This window comes from Leuresthes tenuis, unplaced genomic scaffold (genome assembly GCF_036924035.1).
Source record: "Leuresthes tenuis unplaced genomic scaffold, fLeuTen1.0.hap1 SCAF_3, whole genome shotgun sequence".
Lineage (NCBI taxonomy): Eukaryota > Metazoa > Chordata > Actinopteri > Atheriniformes > Atherinopsidae > Leuresthes > Leuresthes tenuis.
The window spans coordinates 17037951-17064952 of record NW_027325357.1 but is presented as its reverse complement, the minus strand read 5'-3'; the positions used below and the strand labels follow the sequence as shown (position 1 = coordinate 17064952).

Below are 27002 nucleotides of genomic sequence, written 5' to 3'. Positions count from 1 at the left end.
TCCTAAAAAGTCTTACAGAATTTCTACTTGCTTTGTAAAATGTAAACTTAAAATTTGACTTTGCATTAAAAGGGGAAACATTGTGCAGCTTGTACAAAGCCATTTAATTTCAGTCAACCTGCTTGAGAAATACTGAAATTATTTGAAACTATTTGGTTTTTAATGAGAGAGTATCTATGTAAATCAGATGATTTCACATTAGAGATGATAAATGAGAAACAGAAGCCTTGAGAGAGCGTTCAGACAACCATCTTTACCATGTGGTTGGGGTCTCTTGGCACCATTGGAAGCCATGTTTTCCCAGCATTCCTCTGGTGGGAGTGGACCCTCGTCCTCACTGTCAGACGAGTGCGTGGAGGCGTACGAGCCGCTCTGGTCATCCTCCAGAGACAGATCGCTGTCTGAGTCGCTGTCGTGATCTACGCACGAGATATAAACAGGGATAAAGTAACTCCAGTGACAGAAACAGAGCCGGTGAGGTAATTCACAGATGACATATGGCAACGCTACCATTCAAGTGCTCCTTTGTTTCCTGGAAGAGTGACGTGTGGTCATTCAGAGCGATGTGCGCCTGGCTGTTATTCAATCCATCGTCCCTGAATGAAAAGATTAAATAGACTAATGTTACTCCTTCCCTCAGTCAAATCGTACAGCACATTCATGTTATTCTGAAATGGGCTCCCCACCGGAGGACAAATGGCACGTAGCTCTGCTGACTCTTGCCACTCTGCATGGTGCCGTTCAGAGACACACTGGAGTCGCCAAAAGGAAGGTGATACAGCCTGCCGTCCGTGTAGGTTGTGTTGGATTTATAGCCCTAATAACAGAATAACAGGATGATCATTTAGCAGATGCCTTTCTCATCAATGAGAAAACAATGAAGAAACAATGAGTCAATACGAATCTATTGAAATAAGAGTTTAAGTAGAACAAGTGGTTTAAAGTTAGCTGCCAAGTAAAATAAAAAAATGCTAATTTTTTCTCTCTTGTATCGTGTGGCTGACTGAACATAACCTGATTGGACAAACGTTCACATTCACACAGACATGCAATTACAGGGTAAAGTAGCAGCTAAGGTGGATATTCCTTTTTTGTTTTAATATTCTTTTTACCCGTTAACATAAAACCACAGACAGTAGAAGTATGTCTTTACACATAAATTCAGCTTAAATCATGTTAAATTGAAATAACACAGCCTGTCACAATTAGATTTTCATTTTCTTGTAAAATTGGCTTTTTTATTAGTTTTCCATTTCTTTGATGGTAATAAAAACATCATAAATGTAAATATGACATTTTTGGGTACTTCAGTGTTTTTTCAAACAAAACAAAATAAATTAATTAATAAAATAATGTTAAATATGATTAAAAAAACGGGAGCAAAACTGTGAATTTCTCGAGGATGTTCGGGACTGATGAAGAACTGATGTCATACCAATAATATATCAATGTTACCTGACTGCTCGGTACTAAACACATCCATTCAACAGATTTTTTTAACTGAAACTCCACACACAGCTGAGCTCTACAACCAAAAAGTGTTGTAATGAGAGGAGTATTTCCTCAGTGTTTGTGGATAGGAACTCACAGAGGTTTTGGACTTGACCATGTGATCCGGGCGCTTGCGGCTGCAGCAGTATTTCATAGCATTCCTTGCTTCCTTATTGAAGACGATGCGGAAGAAGAAAACAAAAGGACCCTGACATGGCACGAGACAGAAAAGGAAGAAAGTCAACACAATGACAAATATCTGCCTTTTAAGATGTTCCAGGATGAGTCTGAGGGCTCACCTGCACACAGTTGAAGCCTGCGAACAGGTAGTGGAAGATGATCATGTCGCTGTTGACGGAGAGGAGCGCCAGAAAACATGTGACGGAAACCAGGAAGAGGATGCCACCTGCAGTTTTCAGGCCTGAGCTGCAGGACAAGGACGAGGCACAGAGAAGTTAGTGAGGAGCTGTGAGGAGGACTCATAAACACGTATCTGAAGATGGAGGCTGACAATGAACGACCAGAAGGCACCAAAACAAACATCAGGGGCTCAGTGACATCAGACTGAAAAACAGCCGCAGTATTATAAACATTACAAATACTTGATATAAGTAATATAAGTTATTATAAATGCGAAAAACTTTTAAAATGAGAGCAAATTAGCAGCAATGTTACTCAGATAGTCAACATGTCAACGGTGTTAGCTGCAGGGCTGAGACACTCACACACGGGGCTCTTTCTTTTCGATGCTGTGATGTCTCTGTGAGCATGAGGCTCTGGATGACAGGATGTATAAGAAGATGTTCATCTGTGGATACAACACCAAAACACATCACAACTTACAAAACAGCGGGAGTTTGTGACAGGGATAAACCATATGGACTTTGCACTACTGTTAAACTGTATGTGACTAATGACAGCAGTTTAAACTGACCGACACCACCATGGCGATGGGTCCAGCAAAGCTCCAGATCAGGGTGTCGTACATGGACAGCCAACAGAAGTCAGGGTTCCCGTAGCCTTCAGGGTCCAGTCCCACCGCTAAACCTGGAGACAACGACACAAAAAAAGCTTTAGTAGAACCAGACTCATCTGTGGGACAGCTTGTTCTGCTTTTTGTCAGCTTACATCCTGATAAATGGTTAACTTAACAGCTAATTCTAAATAGACAATTAAACCCTGTTTTTCTTTAATTGGATCAAAGGTTGAATACTATTACTGCCAGGAAGCATAGCATAACTTTGATTAAATGATAATGGAAAGAAAAAAAACTAAGACAGTTTAAATTAAGACATTTTTCCAGGCTTTTTTCCATGTGCGGCAGACCCATTACTTTGTTTCGAAGGGATATAGTGAGGGTCCAACCTGTAATGAAGGCTGGCACCCCCCAGCCAATCAGGTAGTAGAATCTCATGGGTCCATAGTTGATGTCTCGCACTTCGCTGATCATGCGGTAGACGTGCAGCCCCTCCAGGAAGAGCCAGGAGAAAGAGCAGAGGTAGAAGAAGTGCAGCAGGATGGCGATGACTGTGCAGAGAAACTGCCGGAATAAGGAAAGGTAAAAGTTTTCAGACTTGGAAAGTTATCGGGAGAAGAAGAAGGAGCAATGAGCAGACAAGCCGAGTTATTACCGGGTTGTCAGCCTGGTTAATGCCCAGGATGAAGATGAGCTCGGAGAGGAAGAGAGCAGTGGCTCCGTTGTTGATTATGCTTGTCTTGTTGCACTGCATGGCTCTCAGACACAAGAGGAAGATTGTGGTGAGGAAGAGGAAGCCCAGTGTCACACCAGCTGTGCTCCATGTCAAGATTTTGATGGGCAGGATCTCCCCGTTCTGATGCAAACATCACATTCAGCTGATCAATCACACAAAAATGAGACGATATTTTGGTTTTTGGTGACGTCTTGGTTTCACTCACCTCCCTCCTGGAGATATCCATCAGCACAGCAAAGCTGGTCATGTGATAACACTGACAGCTGATGTGGGTGCTGTTTCTGAAAACCACCTCACAGCCTTTTGCTGACCAGCCACCGTTTCCAGCTCTAAGGTGACACACAATGGTCCCAGCACAACGTGAGGACAACAAAACTTCATACAGCTCACGGCCATTTATCGAGCGTGCGTCCTTGTACTCACAGTATGGTGTGGTTCCAGAAGACACAGATGGGTTTGGAGCGCTCCTCAGTGGTGATCAGCCGGAACTGCACATTGATAGGTTTGTCCAGTGTGTGCTGCAGCAGCTCATCGTTGTCGTGCACGGTGATACTGACCACTGGTGTGTTGATGACCGGACGCTTTGGTACTCTGTTAAAAAAAAAAAACAGAACAACAAATTTTAATGAATTAAGGTGGAACTATTCTATATTCATGCTTGCCTCCCAAGCAGTCTTGGGAAAAACAAAAAAAAAAACAGTCAAATGTGTCTGTTAATATTTTTCTCTCCTCCTTCTCCTTTTTCACCTTTTTTAAAAACATAAAACTCAAGACGACCCAACAACAAAACCGAGAAAACAGTGTTTTGCTGTATTTGTGTGTTTAGTTTTTTAAATATTTAATCTAAGCTAATCGTAAATTTCCTCCAAGAGAATTAAAAGGCAAATAATTAAAACAGCTCGGTTTGCTCCAACTAAAATCATTAAAACTGGACAGAAAAAAAACAACCAGAGTTTTTCACAACACAATCTTTTTTTTTAAAGCTTTAGAAATACAATTTGAGAGAACAGAGCTTCAACTTTACAAGACTTCTCACCGCAGACTTCTCTTGTCTGGATCATAGCTCTCTGGCAACAGCGAGGCGAGGCTGTGGAAAATGATGATGCTGGCGATGGCATCCTGCTGGCTGTCATCAGGGTGGCGTCTCTTCCTGTTAGCCGAGCGGTTCCTCAGCGTGGATTCTGGGAAGACATCCAGGTGTCTGTGGCCCTTGATGTCCATTGGTGGTTGGAAGACTGAATCGGGGAGTGTGACGGCCGTCTCCTGGTCAGCAGGACGTGGGCCCCTAAGGGACTGGTACCGTGGGAGTTTGGCTCCAGCAAAATTCATCTTTTTGAGACGGTCCACAGAGATGACTGTGCAAACAAACGTGTGGAATCAGCTTTAAAATGGACGTCACTGTTTAACCAGAGATTTCTTATAGAGCTGACAGAAGAGATGCTCCTGGTTTATGTCGATTAATGTTGTGAAACGTATAAAATCAAACATACAAAATAGCCAATGTTCAAGCAATCAATCGACTTTTTATATTGTGCTAATAATCTGAACGAGCTTTAAGAAAAGTCTGATAAACATTCAATTTACTGACCAACACAAATATCGGTAACAAACATGCAGATTTATCAGCAATGAAAATAATCTCTTTACACTACGAACGGTGTACATTTCTGCTCTTGGTTATTCTCCACTGAGACAAAATGTGTTTTGAATCTCTGAGTGGAAGTAGAATTGTATTAGTGAGTTTTTATGACGTTTGGACTAATTTTTCAAATCTATATAAGGAAAGACACCTGATGGAACAAGATTCTGTTTTGCAGTCGCGTTGACTTCTTTTATATTTATTTGTTCAGTGATCAGCTCCTCAGTTATTGTCAGCTGATTCAACATACCAATCTTTGATTTAAAAACAAAAACCCAATTTTTGGTTGTAGCCAAAGGCTCACCTATGTTCGGTGTGACTATGGTGAAGGGGCTCAGGTAGGTCTTCCTCATGTTCTGTGCTAATGCATTTGCGTATTCCTCAAAGTGGCGCAGCAGAGCCGCAGTGCCGCCCTCCGTGTGCTGGATGAGCTCCCAGTGTGGCCGTGTGTCTGGAGACAGGATGACGCTACCCACACGGACCAGATTCTGTCAGAAAAGCAGCGAGAGTTCAGTTTGACAGGATATGACAGCAGAGAGCAAAATGAAGTGTGATGTTGTCCCTGCAGATGCTACATTAAAGGCTGTGATGTCCAACCAGGCAGGAGTTCTGTTTACTGCAAGAATCCCAACAATGCAATGTTACAGTTACAAACAACGCGCTTGTTAGGGGATTCACACGGTTGTTCACCTCAGTGAAGTGGACGTCCTGCGTCGCCGTGAGGTTGAAGCCCTGCTGGCCGCTCTCGTGCTGCAGCAGAGTCTGCGTGAGCCGGTAGGCCAATTTCACATCGCTGCCGTAGAACATATCTGTGTGCAAGGTGGCGTTGGCCAACATGGCTGCCGTCTGCTGAACTTGTCCAGAGTCAAGGAGTGTTGCGTTACGGGAAAACCTTTCAGACTGAAGGAAGAAATTTTAAAAACAACCATTTAGTGACTCAAATGATAATTGTAGATAAAAGTAAATCGGCCTAAAGGAGGGCAATCCTGGTCCAATCAAATTAAAATATAATCCCACTAATTTTGATGACCCCTTAACTCTCCTCATTTCTCAGGCACACTATTGCAATAACTTTTTTTCTCCATGCCTTAAAGGATCAGGATGTGGAAGTTTTACGTTTATTCTTAAACTGACAGAGGGAGACTGCTCACCTGGGTTTTCAGCTTGATGAAGGTGGCTGAGGTACAGTTGAAGAGATTGGGAGGCAGCCAGCCCTTGTGCTCATCACAGTGTCGAATGGCTGTGCCTAAGAAAGAAGAGGCAGAGTCTTCACATGAGGGGTGAGGAACAGGCTGCAGCCGAGAGACGGCTTGAGGCAAGTTTCATATATTGCCATTATTATATGGTAATCAGATGAGCTGCACAAAAAAAACGTCATACCGACAGTTCCCTTGGGACAGAGGACCGCTGCGGGGAGACCAAACTTAGTCCTGGGCCACCATATTCCCGCCTCGATGGCCTGAGGGCAGCTGTCATAGATTACTGAGCGAGAAGGAGCGGGGAGGGTGGAGAGGTGAGGGAAAATAATGAAGATTCTTTAACATACATATGTGTCTATAAAGAAACAGGGCTTAAGATTAAACCATTTCAGTGATTGTCAGTTATGGGTTCTGACCTTCGCAGCCGTTAGGAGACACCTCAGCGAACGGGTTGTCGCAGCGATCACACTGACGTCCGATGACGCCAGCTTTACACTGACACTGGCCGGTTTCTCTGTCACAAGCTCTGGAGAAAGAGCCGACCGAGTAGCAGTCACACAGCAGGCAGGTGTCACTGCCTTCAAGCCGGTAGTGGTTGTCCTGGAAACGAGATGGTAGACGCAGGTTTTTCTTTTTTTAGGGCTGGCCGCCTTCTTTTTTATACAAATGTCAAAATTTCCACCTATGGGACCACTCGAGCTCCAACTGCTTGTTAAAAAAATAAAGAATAAAATCAGACTTTCTGAAGATTGACACTTAGTTTTCCCATATCAGCACACACAACACTATCCCTCAGTTCAATGCAAAATAATATGAAGCAAGTTCAAGTGCTTCTGACTGAAAATGGTCAGATTATGAAAGGTTGAAGAGGTTCAAACACTGTCTAAGAAAATGACTGGAATTCTTTGTGACTCTTTGTTCAAACTACTAAATGTTTTGTAATATTGTGCTAAAACAAAGGAAACCATGACATTGATTCATAAGTACACTGAGATAAATCTATATAATGTCACCCATTATTTTATGACACATCATTTCTTTGCTGATCTTTATGATCAGATTTGTGTGTCACCAGAGACATCTACATAGGTTGCAGTGACATTAATAGAAGTTCCAGAAATGACCTTTGTCAACTGTTGACATAGCTTTATAACAAAGAGACTTGCACAGAGCCAGGAGACCATTTATTTTCACAATCTGTCAGTTTTCATGCTCCATCAACCTCAAGACTGCTCTCAGCACTGCTGTCATGTCATTGGTACATGCAGTGCTGCAAGTGACAGAAGACACTCCAGCCAGAGCAGTCGCTCTGATGTGTCACTGTAAAAGTCCAATCTGACCCATGGTGAAGATCACCTCAAACCACGCTTTGATAAGTTCATGAGTTCAAGACAAATGAGTTCAGACTCTTAAAAATCAATCTGGATTAACCATTAATTGTCCTGTTTAGTAGATCACTGATTTTCCAGTGACGACACAGTATCTTGTTAAAAAATGCAAAAGTAAACCGGGCAGAGGCATCTCTACCACTCGATTTAGGTATGCAGTGTTTAAAGTGAGTATATGTTATGACATTAGTTTTTTTTTTATTTTGATCCTTTTATCATGAGTTGACACCTCAATTAAACCAAAAAGTTTGGTTGGAATTGATTCATATCATGATTGCCCCAAGGAAATGAAAAAAATCCACATTTTCCAAAAGCACATCGTTAACTTGAGTCTCTGGTGAACAGAACAGATAAACATCACATTAAAGAGGGAATACTTCAGACATTCGTATTGCTCGCCCTGTTGTGATATCAAAGCTGACACGTTTTTATAGATAGATACCTCATATTTTTTTCATATCATACTTTTTTTCCTTTTCATTTGGTTGATGGAACTGGCAGAGTGTGTTACAGATGAATAATTTAGAGCAGCACACTGACCTTACAGCGGCACTCTCCACTTGTCTTGTTGCAGTCAGAATCAAAACCTTTGTCTGTCGGACAGTTACAGGGGCCACAGGTCTTGTGACCCCACCAACCTCTTGGACATGGCAAGTCAGTCCTGTAGAAACAAACGCTCTCAGTTTAGTCTATCTGTAGAGGAACGAAACATGCAGTGCATCATACATGTCCTTTGATATGAGTTTAAGATAAATGTGGACAGCTACTTTTTCTCGCAGTATCGGCCAAAGTAGTTTCTGGCACAGTCACAGTTGTAGCCGCGAGAGGAGCTTTGCTTCCTGGTGCACCTTGACTCATGTTCACAGGGGTTCAGTGAGCACACGTCAGTGCAGTTGCTGCCATAGTAACCTGCAGAGAGATCAACATAAGCAGAAAAAAAGAGACTTTGCAGCCTTCCAGGCTTGGAAAATGTAATCAGTTTGGGAACATGTTGTGCAGACTGACCGCCGAGGCAGGTGCAGGAGTAGCTGTCCCAGTCGTCACTGCAGTAGCTGTTGGCAGGACAAGGGTTGGAGCTGCAGGGGTCGGGCACGCTGCAGCCCAGTTCCACATTCACCTTCCTCGCCTGAGACAAAGTAAGAGCCCCACCGACACGCAGACCCTGCAAGGAAATAATGGCACATATGCATTTAACTAACAAATATCCTATTTGTCTCTATCTTCCAAAATGATCTGTCATGCTGGCACTCACTGAATTTATGGAGAGGACAAACCTGTATACAGCCACGGAAGCCATGCTGTATCTTCCCATCAGGCCTTGCCAAACCACCAACGCTTACAGTCTTAAGCTTGGAGTCCCGCAGCTTCCCATCTACCTCCATACTGGCCTGAAATGGAACATGAGTGTATTTCTATGTATGAAAACTCCAAGAAATTTATTTCAAGTCTTTTACAATCACAAGTATTGAACAACTCACTAGGTAGAGCCCATGATCTAAAGACAACACTGCCTTGTGGTGGCTCGCTGCTCCTCCCAGACTACTAATATCCAGCTGCAAATGATGCCAGTCTCCATCGTTCGCCAGCACCTCCTCCACACGGGAGAGAGTGGAGTCCTCCCCCCTGTGGAGCCCCATCAACACACTCCCACCACGTAGCTGCAAAGGCAATAAGAGAAGGAAGTGACAGCAGGAGGGAGAGGGGCAGAGGAGGATAAAAAGACAGCTCTGTATCATATGGTTTACAGAAACTGAGAGCTGGCAGGTTGTTTTTTCTTTTTTTGCACATCCTGGTTCACAAGTTCAAACTCTGTACTGCTGCAAACCCTTGGTGTGAAGAAGGATATACTGTTGAAGAGTCAAAAGATCAACATCAAAGAGGTGTCAGTCTAGACGAGCTCAAAAGTAGCAGAGAACAGAGCTAAAAATGTTGCATGAGCCTTTTATCATGGTGCATCTTTTGTCCAAGCATCCTCTATGATGCAACTTGGCCCCTTGCAGACCAAAGTGAAGCCAGGAAGTGCTTTTTTTTCTGTGTAGCTATATGACACACTTACCTGCAGTGTGAGGTTGTGCTGCAGGCCAGAGGAGATGTGAAGCAACGTGGCGCTGGATTGACGAGTGCGGAACATGAGCTCTACGTGCCAGAGGACTGAGGCCGCCACCGCCTCCAGGTCGTTCCACTCCAACAGGCTGTTACCCTGGAAACGCAGCGGGCTAGCCATGACTACAGAAAAGGGACAGACAGAGAGAAAGGATGATAAAAAGCACATAAAATACTCTGACTCTGACAAAAAGAGTGAAAAGCTGGAGAAAGCGGTGAAAAAGAAAAATGACGGAAGAGAGTTGGATGACATGAGATAGTGAGCCATTACTGCCAACCGGCAAGTCCAGCGTGTTCTCATATCTTGTCCAAGTTGTCAAAGCTGAAGTCTCACTTTGTGAAGAAAGAGAGGAGACACAGAAAGAGACCCTCATTTGAAAAAGAAAAATGTAAGTGCTGGTAATTTAGCAGGGGATTTAGATAGACACTGAATATATATATACACATAAAAAGAAGGGGTCATTTCTCACAGCTTTTCTTGCCTTTCTTTGCATCTCTGACATAATTTCTGCATAATTTCCATCGCAAATCAGGAGAATATTCGTGATATTTGTCTGAAAGAGAAGCTTTCAGGCTCTTTTGCAAGTCAAGAAAGAAACACAAAAGGACACACTTGTGTGATGCGCCTCAGTTTTCCTCACATTAAGCTGTCTCTGTGTGGAGATTGAAATGATTGATTAGTAATGACAAATAAACCAGACGCATGGTGGCTGTTGGCTGGAGAGAGGTGCAAAAGCAGGAACTGCAGTTACATCTTATTCTAAGTGTTTCCAGTTTACACAAAAAGATTCAAAAGAAAAGCCGTCACACCATTAACACTGCTTAATTAGTTGCACCGCTTAAGTTAATTAACACACATCTTCCATTTACATTTGATTAGTCACATAGATTAGACGGGCACCGCAGTGGAGCTACAGTAACAACAAGGGATTATTTTTATTTCATTACCTCTTATCTTGATAAATGTCAGACAGTAAGCAAGCAAAATTATTGCAGCAGCCTATCAGATTAAAAATGTCTGATATTAAACTTTTGTGTCATCTGATGAATAATTAACATGATGTGAAATACTGAGTTATAATCATACAAGGCTAAGAAAAGCAGAAAATCGTCTCATATATAAAGCTATAACCACTTTTTTGCTTTTTGCTTTTTGCTTTAAACTTACTCTACAGCTGTTTTGTCTCCCCCTTCTGGCCTGAGAGAAAATACACAAACACTACTGATGGACCTGAGCTGCAAAAAGCAACAACAAAATCAAACAAGCACCTGCATTTTAAAAATAATAATAATAAAAAAAGCGTGAGCAAACATTTCTAAACAATTCAAAAATTCTGCTGGATTTAAATATGTTCGTGTCATGTTTTGCACCTGAGGTTCACCTAAGCCACTGGACGTCTTCTTTTACTCATCCTCGTGTGTTTCGAATCTCAAACACATGAACATGACTGTTGAAAAACACTCACTAACAAGTCTTTTTGCTTCTTTACTTTACACTGAAACCTACAGTCATGTCTCATTTGTCTTCCTCTGTTTTCTCACATGCCTTAAATAACATAAATCAGCTCAAAACAGCAGCTGCAGCAGATGAGGTGGAACAAAAACAAAAAAGACACCGGAGAAGAACACGACACAAACACATGCTGTATTTCATAAAAGCTGAAAAGCAATTAGTCTGAAACTGGTTCAACATGATATAAACCAGAGAAAATTCAACCTCGAAGTGATTTCATTCACACAATGAGCTTGTATCACAGATTTGACAAATAGCAGTCACTGTTCCGCGCGCACTTGACTGTTTACTTCAATCTGGTGGATCCCAGCTTCTTATTCACTGACAAATTAAGTCTCCGGTCACAAACAGGGAGCGCAGTCTTGGGTCAAATCTGTTTTCGTAGTTGGCTCACCTCGCTCGCAGTTCTGTCCTCCGAATCCGAGCGGGCAGTCGCAGCTGAAGGAGCCCCACAGGTTCACACAGGTGCCTCCGTTCAAACACGGGTTATTGTTGCAAAAATGTCTCTTGGCAGAACATCCTGGGAGGGCAGGAAAGTAAAAGAATAATCTGTTTGATCTATCCAACCTCATTATTTCATGACAGAAGAGAACAGTAAGAAGGTAATCAACTATTCATCGCAGGAACAGCAATCATTTCCCACTGAGTCTACCTTCCAGCTGTGCTCATTACAGTCAGTGTTATTTCCTCTGCTTGATTTTCCTCGCTTGGCTGATCTAACAGTAATCACTGGAAAGAGATAAAGTTGAAACTAATACATACATAACCGAGCTGCAAAACACTGCATACCTGGCAGAGTGCCGTTGTTAGCAATGAAGCTGGCCATGTCTATGTGCTGGTTGTCGATACGCAGATTCTTCATGCATCCCACAAACTGCTGGTTGCGAACAGGAAAATCTTCGGGGAGTTTAGGGACTCCTCCGAGGAGCAGGGGGCCGGTCAGGTCCAGAGATCTGACAGAACAGAAAAAAACTGTTTATGCACCCAGAATCGTACTCTGCCTTAACCAAAACACATTATCCACACTAATGCCAGAGAAAATGCATGAAAAATTAATTATTGAAACTTTTGCTGTGCTATTTCCCCCCCAGGACATAGAAAACAGAAACAGGATAAATATGACAACACTGGAGAAAAACGTTTCTCATCTCTAACGCCCTAGAGATTAGGACTTTCATTTCAAAAGAGTCTTACCTCTTCATAATGAGGCAAGTGAAAATAATCTAACACAGATAATCACTGAAGTCAATATTAAAGTAAAGGCATAACACATAAAGTGTTTATAGAATTTGTTTAGCATAATTTATCTTCCATTTTTTAAACCTTTGCTGATCTTGACTTACTTTTTGGATCCTGACTGGCTGCCTTGAGCAGAGCAGGTGTAGTTTCGGATCATGTGACCGAACCTCAGCGCCACAGAGGTGTCGCAGTTATCCACCGTCACAACGACGACCTTCTGGTCCGAGGGGCCCTGTGGCAAGCCAGCCTGGTTCAGAATTGGCTGCGGAAGAAACAACTCATGAACAGAGAGCATCTTTCCAGTGTTTACACAGGATATACGTCTTGGGAGAACTTTCTAATTCTTAAAGCCTTTCGTGTTCAGTTCAGCACAACAGTCGTAACATTTTTCTTGACAATGGCTGATGGGAGAAACGCTTTAATATGAAAAACACTTCCTTAAGGACCTGTCAGCATAAAGATCAGAAAACACAGAGAGGCAGCGAAAAAAGCATAGCCATGAAGCTATTTTTAATATTGTGAGGTATTTTTTCACTTTGTCACTTTCAAAAAGGTCTCAGAGATGGGTTGTTATAAAAAAATCTCATTCTTCTGTTCCTTATACAATAGAACTGTGGAACGTAACTGCACACGACTTATGACCCAAATTCAAAACTTAAACTTTCATAGTGAAAAACAACAGCCAAACACATGATATGTTGCATCACACTCAGTTTAAAATACCCCCCCCCCCCCCCCCCCCCCCCACACACACACACACACACACACACAAACACAATAGAGGCGGTTGCTCTCTGCAGGTTATCCCCCCTGACGACAAAGCATCTTCTTCATTGTCAGAGAAATCAATAGTGGGGAGTCACAAAAGGAGGAGGGGCCTGTGGGGGAGAGAATGATGATCCTGTCAATAAAAGGTTGTGACCTTTTTACACACAGGCCAGCTTCTCTGAGGTCACGTAGGGCTCATATTAACCTTAAGTGTGGGTTCAAGCTGATGTCGCGAGCTGAGCGCCCTCACTCACAGTGGACTGACTCTACCATCGTTGGGCCTGGGAGGGCCACAGAGCGGTCAGCTGGTCAGCCAGGATTTAGACAGAATTAACTCATCTCACGTGAAGACATAATAAGAACTGAAATTAGAATTTTACTGTCTTGATATTTAGGTTAAATTAAAGTAAATTCCTTTCAAACCATCTGCCTGAGTCTGACAAATTATAATTTCCTGCCTGCTCCGCTGTTCTGACTCCCTTTGTCTTTGCTGTCTGATACCTTCATTTAAAAGACAAAACATATTTAGCAGCTATATCAAAGGAGGTTTGTTAAAACAAAACACACTATCAGGAAATCCAGTAATGACTGATATAATTTTAGCTCAAGGCACCGCCGCAATCTCACATGATTTTCACACTGAGCAGATTAGATTAAATCTCTGTGAGCCTCCAGTAATGCAATCTGTAACTGAGACGCTGCAGTTGTTTGAATTCCTGTAGTCTTGTGATTGCAATGTGCCCAGTGTTAGCGATATGAATGGGATGGGGCCAATAATAGAAGCTTATCGTCATCTTACAACACTAGGTGGGACCCACGTGTCGGTTTCTCACTGAGCTGCAGTGGAGGGGAAGGACTGCAAATGACACTATGACCCTTCAGAGGGAAAAAGCAGCACGAAAACATGTAACAAAAAAACATACATGTCATATTTACTTCAGTAAATACTGTATTTAATGAAGTACTACTTCACGACTGTTCAGAGAGAAATCCTTAGATTTATTTAACTCCTGGCTACTTTACAGATAAAGATTTGAAATTTCATAGAAACCATATGTTAGGTTCATAAAATTCTATATCAAATCTTCTGAAAGAAAATTCATATGATGTTAATAACTATGTTTTCATTTGGGTACCATTCCCTGAAAAAAATGAGTAGAACGTAGAACAAGCCCTTGACAGATGGTGCGTGAATATTAATCGACTTTCCCCACCCACCCCACAAACAGTTAATTCACAAAGGTGTGAGTCCTCCTCTTGAAATATGGCAGGCTGCACTGCCATTCGTGTTTTTTACTGCCACACACATGAGAGAGGAGGATGAGGGAGGAGGTGTTCAGTTGGCTGCAGGCAGCAGATTCGCCACTTGATGTCACAAGATCCAACACATTGCTTCTTGGGGGTCTCGCAGCAAAAATGCCCTTAACAGGGACACTTTTTCTGTGCTTGGGAGCATATGTAATTCTGATAGACATGTTCAGACAGGCTGTGGTGGTTAGCACCGTCGTCTCACAGCGAGAGGGTTCCAGGTACGATCCCCAGGAGTCCGTAGGAGTGAGTGTGAGCGTGTGTGGTTGTTTGTCTCGTTTGTCTCTGTGTGGCCCTGTGATGGACTGGTGACCTGTCCAGGGTGTATCCCGCCTCTCACCCGATGACCGCTGGAATAGACTCCAGCCTCACCGCAACCCGACTGACGGATTAAGCGGGTATTGAAAATGGATGGATGGATGTTCAGATGGTAAAAACTGTCCTTTGGCTGGGTCCTGTATGTGCTTTCGTATGGTAAAAAATGTGATTCAAAGGTTATTGAGTGTAATTTGTATCCAAATTCTGCAAACTTGCAGAAAGCTCTACCACCTTTCTCAAAAGAGGCCCACCCCATGGAAGTCTCCATCTAGGTATTTTGACAAAAGCATGCCACAGACCTTTCATTATCACCTCATGAAATTGTGTGAGCTTGCAAAAAAGGGCATAGTAGGTGTTCTTTAAGGCCTTTAAGGTTCTTTAAGTTAAAACTAATTTGGCTGTCAGCAGTGAATGTATTGTACTTGATAAAATGTCCTAATACAAGCCAAGTTGCTGCTCAACTGTCATTATAGCACCTAAAATCTGAGTGAATAAGTCTTCCTTATAAAGCCCCGTATGATCCATTTATACAAAAACATGGCTAACTGGATTTTAAAACCCAAATACTAAAGATTACACAAGCATAAAGCTGCAGCTTTTTCAGTTTTCTAACCTGTCACATTTCAGATGACTCTGATCCTCTGCTTAACCTAAGTTTTATTTTAACTGAGTTTAGCTGATTACAACTACAGAACATGACAACCCAGCTCACCCAGGAAACACTGACAATAGACTACTCCCCCATGAAAGTTTACAGGTAACATTACAGCTGTTGAAGAAGATTCAGATTTCCTAGGAACCCACGAGCAACTGGCAAGTACAGGACACGAAATGATCAACACTTCTTTGGTGATAAGAAAGAAGGAAGTTCACTTAGAGGTGAAAAGTGAAACTGTTGTACTCTTATGTGGAGTAATAAAAGCAACATTACTGTTTTTTGTAAAATGAAATAAAGTATGCAACATATATGGGAATCAAAGATAAAGTTTGAGTGCTGATTTATATAAAAAACAGATGGCAAAATGTTTTCCTGTGCAGCTGCAGACACATAAAACTTAAATTCATCTATCGTCTAAATGCTGATTGTGTCATGATGGCACAATACAACGGCAACAAGGAAATTTCTACTACTAATAATAAAAATAATAAAAAAATGCAATTGCCAATTTTTTAAAATTATTTTTTAAAAGATTTTATAATCTTTCATTCTTCTTTGTGGGCTTTAACCAAAGTGAACACTTTCAGTACCTCTTCTATATTAGGGTATAATTATAAAGTGTCAAACAGAGCATATTCGTAAACAACACAAACAGAAAACGATGCTTAGAAAAATCTAATACAACATAAAATGCAGCGGGGCTGGGATCAGAATTTAAATGCTGACCACACATGGAATAACGGATGGAGCAGGACTTCTCATACTGAGAAGATAAATGGTGAGAACTGTCAGTGAGGATGCTCAAGGCATTATGTCTTGTCATGAAAGCAAACAGCACAAAGATTCATCAGGAGCATCCTCATTACTCTGCCAGCCAATCTGCAGCCAGCTTTTTGTAGACCGTCTGACTCACTTTAAAAAGGTATATGGTGAAACATGAAGATCGAGCTATTGTGTGCATTTCTCGAGAATATGTTTTCATAGAAGCTTAATTGATAGTGTAGAACAGCACAGGGCCTGTTAGCGAGCACCTTTCCCAGAAGAAGCCACAATACGCTGTGAAACTCCTCATCACTCAGTGCTGAGGGAGGTTTTTGCTTTGCAGTTTATACTCTTTGAGGCCAATTTGTTACAAATTCGTTGATGATGAAACAAGCAAACATGTTGTGTGAATTGCCAAAGGTGAAATCATCCGACATGCTCTTTTCCACGGTTTTCCTTCCGCACTGACAGCTCTGAACCAGGCAGCGCTCCAGCTTGGACGCTCCTTTCACTGACCTCTGCTGTCATCAGTCACGGCTATTGACTCTCCAATAATGACTGTCTGTCAGGACGTCTCTCAGCTGAACAAAACACCGTCCTGTCAGAGCTGATTGGAAAGCACATATTTGCTCTGCAGCACATTAAACACTGCTCTCGCCTGCCGCTACAGGGGATTATGGGAATATGAGTTCCATGTCACAGAGGTGACAGGAGTGCAGGCGCAGGAGGAGCATGGCAGCAAGCAGCACAAATATGGGATCTAAGATTGACTTGAAAAACCATAGCAACTAGAGAGGTCGATGCTGAAGCGCAGCGTCCCCGTTCAAGCCCGAGTCAATACTTCTCCATGCTTTTCTTTACGCTCCTTTCGCAGCTCTCCTGCTCAGCTTTTCTGTCTTTGCTGGAGGACAGAGAAGGAGAGGGGCACCTTCCCCGGGGCCGCATCATTCACTGCCCGTGGTCTCAAAGGAAGTAGAGCCAAATACAAAGGCAGCGGTCATTGCCATTCTCCACAGTCCCCCACTATCCTGAAAGCCACATTTCAGCCTGGAATGCCCCCTCCCTGACTCACCCTGCCCCACCCCCTGCGGACAGGGACGGGTCAAAGTGGGCCACCGTGGGATACCTTCAGAAGGAGGAGCTATGTTTCTACCTCAGCGACTCACAGAATGAGAGAGGAAGACAGAGGATTAGTTCAGCTAAAGCAGGAGGAAACCCCAGACACTGCTAGGATGTCTAGTAAAACAGACCTTCACAACAATTAAAACACTCAGCTGCCATTAAAAGGTATTTAACTGTACAATATAATAATCTACAGTTGTTTATAATAACAAAAATGCTAAATGGTTTAAAAGAACCAACCTGGATATATCATTAATTCCTGTTGCTAGAGTACCTTGAATCATAGAACTATCTAAATTTTGTCACCAAACAGGTGAAGGCCATTTTCATGGAGAGGTGCATTTGAAATTAGAACAGTACCTGTTCTCATAGATGTCTCAAACTATTTTTATCACCCTGGCAGTCAGACGTGGCACACTTGTCTTAAAACTGGCAGGTTAAAGAAACCACAGAGGAACCAGCGAACCATTAGATTTGGGGGTTTTTGTACCAAAGTGATTAATGAGTCTTTAATGTCTGCAGGCAAAGAGTCAACAAGTTTTCATCCAACGCTCGACAAGATTCTCCCCTTCTTCACTTCTGCTGGCTAAAATCTGACATGGTCATGTCATCATACACACTGAATAGAAAATGTGCACGGTAGGGGGGTTGCCTGGCAACATCTTTATGATGCAAAGTGACTTTCTCAATAGACAAAAATGTGACATCCTGTGTGTGAGTTAGTCCTGGGTGGGAAAGTAGCAAGAGAGCACAACAAGGGCTCCATACATTCCTGAACTGATTGAGTTGTTCGGATATGCTTACAGAGATATGTACCAGTTAAACATTTTTCGCCCAATCAGAGCGTGTGTGGAAAAACAATGTCTTCCCACTCTGACCCCCCCCCCCACCTTTTCTGTCTTGTCTGAGTCTCTTCCTCAGTCGGAGTCTATTTGGCACGTTGGCTCTCTTCCAGATCATCAGCCTGTCAGCAGCAATTCTTTAGTCTGATAAAGCAGCAGCACTAAGGAAGCAGAACAACTAACTTATACAGCTCACAGTTCCTTGTCTGCACACTGGTTTACACCCACTACAATTGCCCCTTTATGAATATTCTGAAGACCACAGTGAAAGACTGGCAGCTGCCAGTTATCCCTGCATAAAATGACAGCAACGGTCTGTCGTCTGCAGAGGATGGAAACTTCAGTGACTAGAGTCTGGTATGATGGAACCGTAGCTGACAATGAAGGCAGCTGTACACATATCCTCATATACACTTAATACAAAAGGTACCTTTTTATGTCTCCTTAACTGATTTTATCACGGTAAAATAACAGTAAAAAAAATAATTGACAGAATCAGTCTGTTCCAGTTCTTCATTACATCTGCATGGTGATTTTGCAGAGAAATACTCAAGTAAAAGTGTTTACTTTCTACCTTTTGTTCATTTAATATTGCCTGATGGTAGCCGCGATAGGCCCCAGCTGTTATGGAATATAAATGAATAAATGAATGTTCATTCACTAAATGATTTGTACAAGAGAGGCAAGTGTCTTTAAAGGAAACGCACAAAACCCTATTTAAACCTAAGAACTTGTGTCTTTTAGAAAAGGAAAATCAAATAAGAATACGCTACACACCTATCATCAATCAGTCTGGTCAATTTGGACGTTTTAGAAGCTTTAAATGACATTTTGCCAGAAAATAATATATTTATAATGATAAATCCACTGTTGGCCCACTGCCTGAATGACCAAAAGTATATGAACAAATACCAAATGATAAAGAATGAAAAAAGAGAAAACTTATATTTGCTCTCTCTTAGCAGAAAGACTGGAACAGGCTTATGAGTCAACATTCATGGTAAGAACTGTGTAAAGCCTCCAGCCACAACCAAAGCTCCCTTTATGTTTATTCAGTGCAAATGATCAATAATTAATTAATTTGTCAGCTTCAGAGTACCTTCTGATATTGTCACTTTTAGATGAAACAAGCTCATAATTACCCAAAGAATATTAGTATGACACTGATTTGATAAAGTGAATTATCAGAACTTTTCCTTTAACCCATCATAAAAACATCTCCAAAAACAAACATCGTTAGTCCCCGCTCACCTTGTTGTAGTAGTGAACCTCCACCACGTGCCACTGGCCATCACTGACACCTCCCTGGACGAATGGGGAAACTGTTGTCTTGGTTTCTCCTGAGAAACAAGTGAAGTGATGAATGACTGTGCAGCACTCAAGAATAACAAGGTAGGACTCTTTAAACAAGACAAAATAACAAGAAAACAAAATATAATGAGAAAATTGGAAACCCATAGTTATAAAACAGTGTTCTACCTGCAGAGAAAGTGAGCTGTATTTGTTCATTGATTATTTCCATGGCGATGAAGTCGTGTTTCTCGTTGAAACGGCCGTTGTAGAACAACAAACCATCAGACTCTTTGGTTGCAAATCTGAAAAGAGACAACTTTGGGTAAAAAAAATGTTTTCACTGCCTAATCCTGTCCAACAAATGTCCCACGAAGTTAATAGAGTTGGGACCAATGCACAACTGGGCTAAAAGTAAAATAAAATCATTTTCAAACCATTTAAAGTCGATGTAAAAATGGTAAAAAAAGAAAAATTTTTAAATGTTGTATTTAAGAAATATAACTCTCATTTTAAAAATACGTTAATTCTACGCCAGCAAATGTTCTGTTTCAAAAAGATTTGGAGAGGACAAGCTGTGTTAAAAAAACACCTGAAAGAACATGACACGACTAAACAGACACGACTAAACAGGATAATTGGCAACAGTTCACTAATATTCTGCACCTCTTACAACAACATCTTTAAAGAAAAATAGTCTTGGTGCTAAACTGGCCTATCTGCTGTACAGCTCTGTCACACACAGAATATAGATCAAAGGAGATCCTGAAGTGTTCAGTGACTTAAATCTTACATCAAGCAAGGATGGCAATAACTTTGACTTTCAAAACTTCATCAGGTGGTCCCTTTTGCTCCCAAAAGGCCTCAGTGTGTTGTTAAAGGAAGAGGCGATGCAACACAGCAGTGAATACTGGCATAGAATTAAAAAAGAGGAAAATATTGAAAAAATTTCAATATTTAATGTGCTCTCTTTGTACAATATGTTAATACAATATAATCATGTATCAGGTACATTTGCGAGCTATAAATATAAGCAAATGTGAGTCAACAAATCCCAGCCAAATCACAACTGTAAGAACTAGTATTACATGGGTAGTTTCAACTCAGTTTTGGGTGACACGTTTCTATATTCTGAACTGTCGCTTGCAATTAGTTGACAGCGATAAAAAAAGATTATCTCTTGCCTTAAAGCATAACTTATAAGACAACAACTGATACAGAGTGTAAAAAAAGCATATGCTGGCAGCGATGCAGGAGAAAGGAAAAAGGGCAGTGGTCTGATTTGACCTATTTACCAACATCTGTACTATTCTCTCCATTTCACCTTACTGGAGCACACCTATCTCACAGAGATAAGTTAACATCAAAAAGGATGAGCTGAAGGTTTAAAAGAGCTGATGTTTATGAACAATAACCAAGCACATAAGGAGGTTTATTAAGCGCACGAGTCAGAGGGTTAAAAAGGGAATTTTCAGCACAGACAATCAAGGAATATGTGTGCCGTGGATAGATGTAGAGCCACATTAAATGTTACACTACAATACAGAGATGAAAACTAGGGCAAAGTCGAAGCAGCAGGAAGGGTGGCTGGGGGTTGGGGGGCAGTACTGCAAGTAGGGAGGAAGAAAAGAGTAATGCAGTTCAGAGTAATGACAAAAACAGCTTCAAAATATTATCTCCTCATGGAAGACGGTGTAGACAGCTGCCGGTGCTATAACCACAGCGTCTCAGTGTCAGATTTTCCTTTCAGTCTTGATGGTAGAATCAGAGCCCCCGGAGCTGTTGTGCTGGATGATCCTCGCATATTTATATGTATTTCAGTACATCTGAACGCAATTTAAAACGTAACAGCAGCAACTTGATGGCACTTCGCTTTTTCTACGTGTGATCAAGGTGAGCTGTGAACATGCAGCGTAAAAAATATCATCTTTTACCGGTCAGAGTGGGTCTGTGGTTGTGTATCTGTTAATGTGGAAATGGGTCACTAGACTGAATATGTGTTCTATAAAATCAAAAAGAATTCATACCAAACACCAGATTTATCCACCCCAGAACGGGACCAACAATGTCTGTCCTGTGCACCTCTGCCAACTAAGAAGCATGTGCGAATTTCTGGCTTTTGTACTTTCTGATCAGTCACTCCACTACAATGCAGCTTCCTCAGAAAAGCTCATCAGTTTCTCTCTCACAAAGGTCACTTTCTGACTGGCTCCGTAATTACTGCGACTCTTTTTCTTTGCTCTACTGGAGCTGCAGCCTCGCTGTGAACTGTTTTTTCAAAGAAAGATGCCATTCAAACATCCAAATATCTATACTTGCTGTCAGACAATGTGAGCAGCCTCACCTTCCCTCTTTTCCAGTCATGAGGGTTTGAGGAGACATTTTGCACGATGCTGTTAGTGCAGTATTCTTGGGAGGAAGAGCAGCTGGAGGGCATGGCAACACTGACCTGCTTATTGAGAAAAACTATAATCATGACCTCTGAGAAAAGAGGATGCCGATGCTCCAGCAGATAATAACGGAGGAGAGAGAACAGGCAGGGCAGTCGGGCTGCGTTCACACATGCAGCAAAAAGCACAGAACGCCAAGGAGAATTTTCTATGGCTGCACTCCGGTCTTTGACGTATCGATTTAAAAGGATGCTCCACATTGTGCCCCCAAGCCCTCTGAACTATGAGGGTAATCAGCCAGAACTAAATAGTGACTTTAGTGGCATCACTGTGTGTCACATTAGGCACCCATCAGTAAAAATAACAACCAGTCTGCCCTTATGTGGGGAACCATGTCACGCTATGCTAACATGCTGTAATGCTCATGATGTGTGCGGTGGAGTGGAAAGAGAAAGATCCTTTGTAAGTGAGAAATAACACCCATTTACTATATGTCAAGTGAAAAAAATGGCTTTCTGTAGATGTTCAACTCATGTAACATTTGAATTCACTATCATAATTTTGCGCTATCATCATATTTTTTGTCTTCAAAGATCAATTAAATGTTTGGGATCAAACTGAAATATCTCAACAACCATTGGATGAATTTCCATGAAAACCACCAGATAAGGAGGAGAAGATGAAGATAAAGATCCTGCTGAATTTTGTCTAAAGGATCAGCAACAAGATGAATGACTTTAGAGGCCTTTCAACTGTCAGTGCAGCTCTGCCATCTGTTACCGCTACGACCATGTTAAGACTGCAGCTGACAATTTCTAAATTATTATTCATTAATATGCTCATTGTGTTCTCAGCTAAATTATTGTAGTGTTTGCTCTATGAAATGTCAGGAACCATGGGGATAAAAGCTTCCAAGTGGCGCGCAATGTTTAATTGCTGGTTTACAGTGATATAAAAAAGACAAAAGTCCTCATATTTGACAATCTGAGAACAGAAGCATGTTCGTCTTTTAGCTGAAGTTGAAATCAGCTAGAATATAATTTTATTTTATTTTAATTACTTGAATAATCACCTCATTCAGTAAGTTTTCCTATTCAAGATTTCCACAGTTGTTTCACATGTGTTAAAATAGATTAAATTTATTTTTCCCTCATCAGTGTAAACACGACACTCCACAATGACATAGCAAATGTTAGTCCTGGAGAAGTGGAGTGCATTCATTATAAATAAAAGCCTGAAATATAAAACATTCACAAAGAGCTCTGACAGTTGCTCTTGAGGTGGTCATGAGACATATATGGGCTTACAGTTGATGGCGTATAAAAGGGCGAAAACAAACCTCTGAGGTTTAGAGAAACGTTTGCAGACCTGCGAGACAGGATTGTTTAAAGCACAGAAGTGAGGGAGAGTAAAATAAGACTTCTTCAGTATTTAAAGGGACCAAAAGTGCTTTAGCCTCCATCAAATTAAGACAGGTGACATTTGAAACCATCAACAGACTTCCAAGATCTGGCTGCCCAGGCCATCTGGGTAATCTGGAAGGAAGAGGTGCTTGAAAAGTGGCCAATAATCCAAAGATATCATTAAATTGAGATCCAGAGACAACACAACCTTATTGACAGATAACCATCAATGAAGCACAATGAACTATATTTATAAGAAAAAAAATAGATATTTTTTGTAAGGTGAAAGTTAAACAAGCTGAACAATAACTTCCACATGGGTTCTCTCAGAGATCATTTGAAACATCAAAATAACAAAAATGTAAAAAACAGCCCAATAGAGGCCTCAGTGTAAAAAATATCTATTAAAATATCTGTTTTCTTGATAGCGCTGGTCCTAAAACCCACTGTACTTTTGATGAAATCTCAAACATATCGTGCCACTCTGAGTGAACAAGATCACATCCCGAGCCATTTTGTCATAACAGATGCTGTTTCTTCAAGAAACTGGATCTGTGCAGCTCAGGTAACTGAGCTACTGGTTGACATCACCTGCCTCTAGCTGTCAGTATCGGCACCTTCTACACAGCGGCTACTTCACAGCTTCTCTGAGCTGCCGGTGAAATCTAGCCTGCTTTCGAAACTGGTCTGAGCAGTTCTTCATCAAAAAAAAGACTGTCATCTGAGCCTTGCTTGAAGAAGGACTGAGTCCGTAAAGTTTGAAAAGGGGATATTATTAACACCAGCAGCCACTGATGGACACGTCTAAGGTGACAAGAATCACAATAAGTGAGGCAAAATGTTTGGGCAAATTCCCTGTGATACCATCTGAGAGGTGATACTTGTCGTTGCGTGTTGTGACAGATATCAAACAGAACAGACAGCTTTTATGACTGATTTCATTTCATCACACAGATGGGAGTTCCTGCTGTCTTTGCCTGTGTTCAGTATCCACGGCTCCTCTTCTCCTCCTTCACAGGCCACCTCTGAATGACCACACACACATTTCAGGCTTCAGTTTTTATCTCCGAAGCTTGGTGGAACTGATGTCTCGGGATGACTTAAAAATGTCAGACAAGCTGCAGACAGACTTGCGACATGGAAGTTTACATTCATGCATTTAATGGTGCCACAGTAACTTTTGCTGAGGAAAAGTAGAGCTATGTTTAGGTTAAATGCTCCCTTAGGGTGAAATAATAACCATGAGTTGAATCTTAACACAAAGAAAAGCTGAATAAAACAGTCTGCTCTACAGCACAAAGGAATTCCCGAAAGGCATTGCAGGTTTTTTTTTTCTGTGAGTAAAAAGAAAAAGAAGCTTGGCTGAAATCTTTGCTATTTTTACACAATGCTAATGATGGGAGGAGATATCACCTCCAGCCCTCAGAGAAAGTCTTGGCACTTCCTCTGAAGGCTGCTTTTAAGCATGAAAGCAAAAGGTCTCCAACCTTTCTGAAAGTTATTGCACTAGTTTGACTTCAGTTTGTCATGGTTTGTCTCACGGTTCATGTGGCAAATATGAGGCCAGAGCTTAGAGCTAGTTAACTTAGCATAAAAACAGGAAGCAGAAGGAAATGTGCAGTCAAGCCTGTCATGGTTTATGGGTTATGTTACTCTATTCTGTGTTTTAGTTTGACTTTTGGATTTTTAGGTTCTGTTTTAACTTTATTTCCTGTTTTATTTTGTAATAGTTCCTTCCTTTAGCAATATAATACTATTTGCTTCCTGTCCTTATTTCACACCATTTATTCCTTTGTTTAGTACAGATCATTGTCCCTGTTTGATGTGCAGTGTATCATTTTTTCCTGCCTTACTAAGCTCTGTGATTTGGGTTTCTGTTTTTTGACTCCTTGTCCCTTGTCCCTGCATGGCAAAAAACGAGTACAGAAAAGAAAAAGCAAACAATTATAGAAAATTTGAGGAAAAAACACGATCACTAAAAATGAACTTGAAAAAGGAGTAAATTCTCTAAAAATGTCAGCAGTAAACACACATAAGACAGCTTCTCTTCACTTTGATGAGGATGACTGTGGTGAAATAGGCCAAGCACTGACTCAAACTCCAAAGTGACTACTGACACAGTGACAGTAATAAGATCTGACTCTTTGAGATCAACATCCACATGGTACGCAAGCCTCCTATCCAAAAACACATCCTCAACACCTCCTCTTCTCTCTAACATTGACTTCACAGGCTGCACCTCTGTGTAAAATGGACACATCTAACATATGTACTCCAGTAGCTCTGTGTTCAAAGAACAGGCGCTTTGCTCTGATTCTAAAGTGGCTCTCGAGAAGATGGCTGTTGTTCAGCGATCCCATTATTGCTACATGTATTAAAAGCCATTATGGTTACATAAATGTGAGCACACAACAGCGGAGGTGAGAGCATATTGAGGTATGGAGTGGGGGTGGAGGAAGTGTAAATCCCAGTGAAGGGTGATGGAGCAGGAGGGGGGATCCATGTTACAGGGAAGTGGAGTTGCTTACGTGAGTGAGAGGGTGAAGTGAAAGCGCTGGCGGAGACCCTTGAAGGTGAGGAAGGAGTTTGGGGGGAAGTTGCGAGTGGTCATCTCACAGTATGGCTTCTCATAGCCGCCCGAGGGACACTCGCACTTGAACCCACCGACCAGCAGGTTCACACAGGAGCCTCCGTTTTTGCAGACTCCCGGAGCACAGCGGCCTGAGCGGGACGACAACTCGCACCGCTCTCCTGGAGACGGAGAAAAGAGGAGAGAAATGAAGATTAATATTGTTTGTGACAAGCTGCATCACCTCAGTCAAACCATCTGGGACTCCACACTGCAATTTTTTTTTCCTCTTTGGCACTGCAGTCGAGCCATATGTGCCACTATAGAAGCGTTTCGCTGTCTCTTATATCAGGGGCAGAGAAACGGCTTCAAACGTTCAAACTGTGTGGTAAATAAATCAAGAAGTTGTTGACAAAGTGTATCAGAGGATCTCTGACTTTAAATTCTGAGCAAAATTTCCTCTGGTCTGCAGTTTGAAGCCATTTCTCTGCTCTGTGTCACACCCATCATGACTTCTCCCCCCCACTCCCTCTGGGAATAAGGCTGCAGTTTGTGCTCAATTCGTATTCAGCGGAACAACATGACGGCTTAAAAGCAGTGAGCTGGAAGTGTCTGTGCATTCAGACTCTGAAATGATTGCAGTTTCTGCAGACTGAGGCGGCTCATGATGATTTCTCTGGGCTTTTTCACACCTTACCGACACTTCATGACTTCATTGCTACAATACCAGAAATAAAAAAAAAAAAGAAAGGTGCTGGTGTTTATATTGGACTCTGAAAACAACATTTTTATCATGATTATCGTGGCCAAAAGCGTTCATGATAATGAACAAAAGAATTTGGAAAAAAATATTGCCATCAGACTTATTCACCTTTCTTTGCTGAGTTTCTTCTTTGTCTCTATTTGAAAATTGAATATCACTCAAATTAGGAGTTAAGGAACAGTAAGAACTGTGCAAAACCCTCAACATCCACTTGATAATATTTGGATTTTAACAACTGAGATCAAATCATGTTATTGTCATATGTCTATCATCAAAATATATTCATATTTTCTTTAGCTTATAAATGAGTATTTGGCACATGGACATTGTCTATACAGAATCCCAATTAAAGGAGATTCATATTGAGTTGATACAGAGGGAAACCAATACACCCCAGAATGCTGCACCATCGGGTTTAATCAGCAAGTTGATCAACAGAAAATGATCAAATAATTGATGATCAAATAATATAAAAATAAATAACACTAATATTTGGTGCAAAATGCCAAAAAACTCTTGATTCTT

The 27002-nt window shown here is 41.5% G+C and overlaps 1 protein-coding gene across 1 annotated transcript in view; it reads right to left on the bottom strand.

The window, feature by feature from the left end:
- celsr2 (cadherin, EGF LAG seven-pass G-type receptor 2) overlaps positions 1–27002 on the bottom strand; it is a 65086-nt gene that overhangs the window by 3602 nt on the left and 34482 nt on the right. The window contains exons 3-31 of the mRNA XM_072382179.1: positions 25674–25896; positions 19542–19657; positions 19314–19402; positions 12389–12546; positions 11835–11998; positions 11440–11565; positions 9486–9655; positions 8908–9087; positions 8704–8817; positions 8435–8591; positions 8197–8338; positions 7970–8090; positions 6458–6641; positions 6223–6324; positions 5994–6088; positions 5533–5742; positions 5147–5330; positions 4240–4558; positions 3627–3794; positions 3409–3532; positions 3123–3323; positions 2857–3031; positions 2426–2538; positions 2217–2299; positions 1791–1917; positions 1589–1699; positions 687–817; positions 511–596; positions 258–419 (exon numbers count right to left, since the gene is read on the bottom strand). Coding sequence (XP_072238280.1) covers positions 258–419; positions 511–596; positions 687–817; positions 1589–1699; positions 1791–1917; positions 2217–2299; positions 2426–2538; positions 2857–3031; positions 3123–3323; positions 3409–3532; positions 3627–3794; positions 4240–4558; positions 5147–5330; positions 5533–5742; positions 5994–6088; positions 6223–6324; positions 6458–6641; positions 7970–8090; positions 8197–8338; positions 8435–8591; positions 8704–8817; positions 8908–9087; positions 9486–9655; positions 11440–11565; positions 11835–11998; positions 12389–12546; positions 19314–19402; positions 19542–19657; positions 25674–25896 — 4335 coding nt within the window. The remainder of the gene's footprint in view (positions 1–257; positions 420–510; positions 597–686; positions 818–1588; positions 1700–1790; positions 1918–2216; positions 2300–2425; positions 2539–2856; positions 3032–3122; positions 3324–3408; positions 3533–3626; positions 3795–4239; positions 4559–5146; positions 5331–5532; positions 5743–5993; positions 6089–6222; positions 6325–6457; positions 6642–7969; positions 8091–8196; positions 8339–8434; positions 8592–8703; positions 8818–8907; positions 9088–9485; positions 9656–11439; positions 11566–11834; positions 11999–12388; positions 12547–19313; positions 19403–19541; positions 19658–25673; positions 25897–27002) is intronic.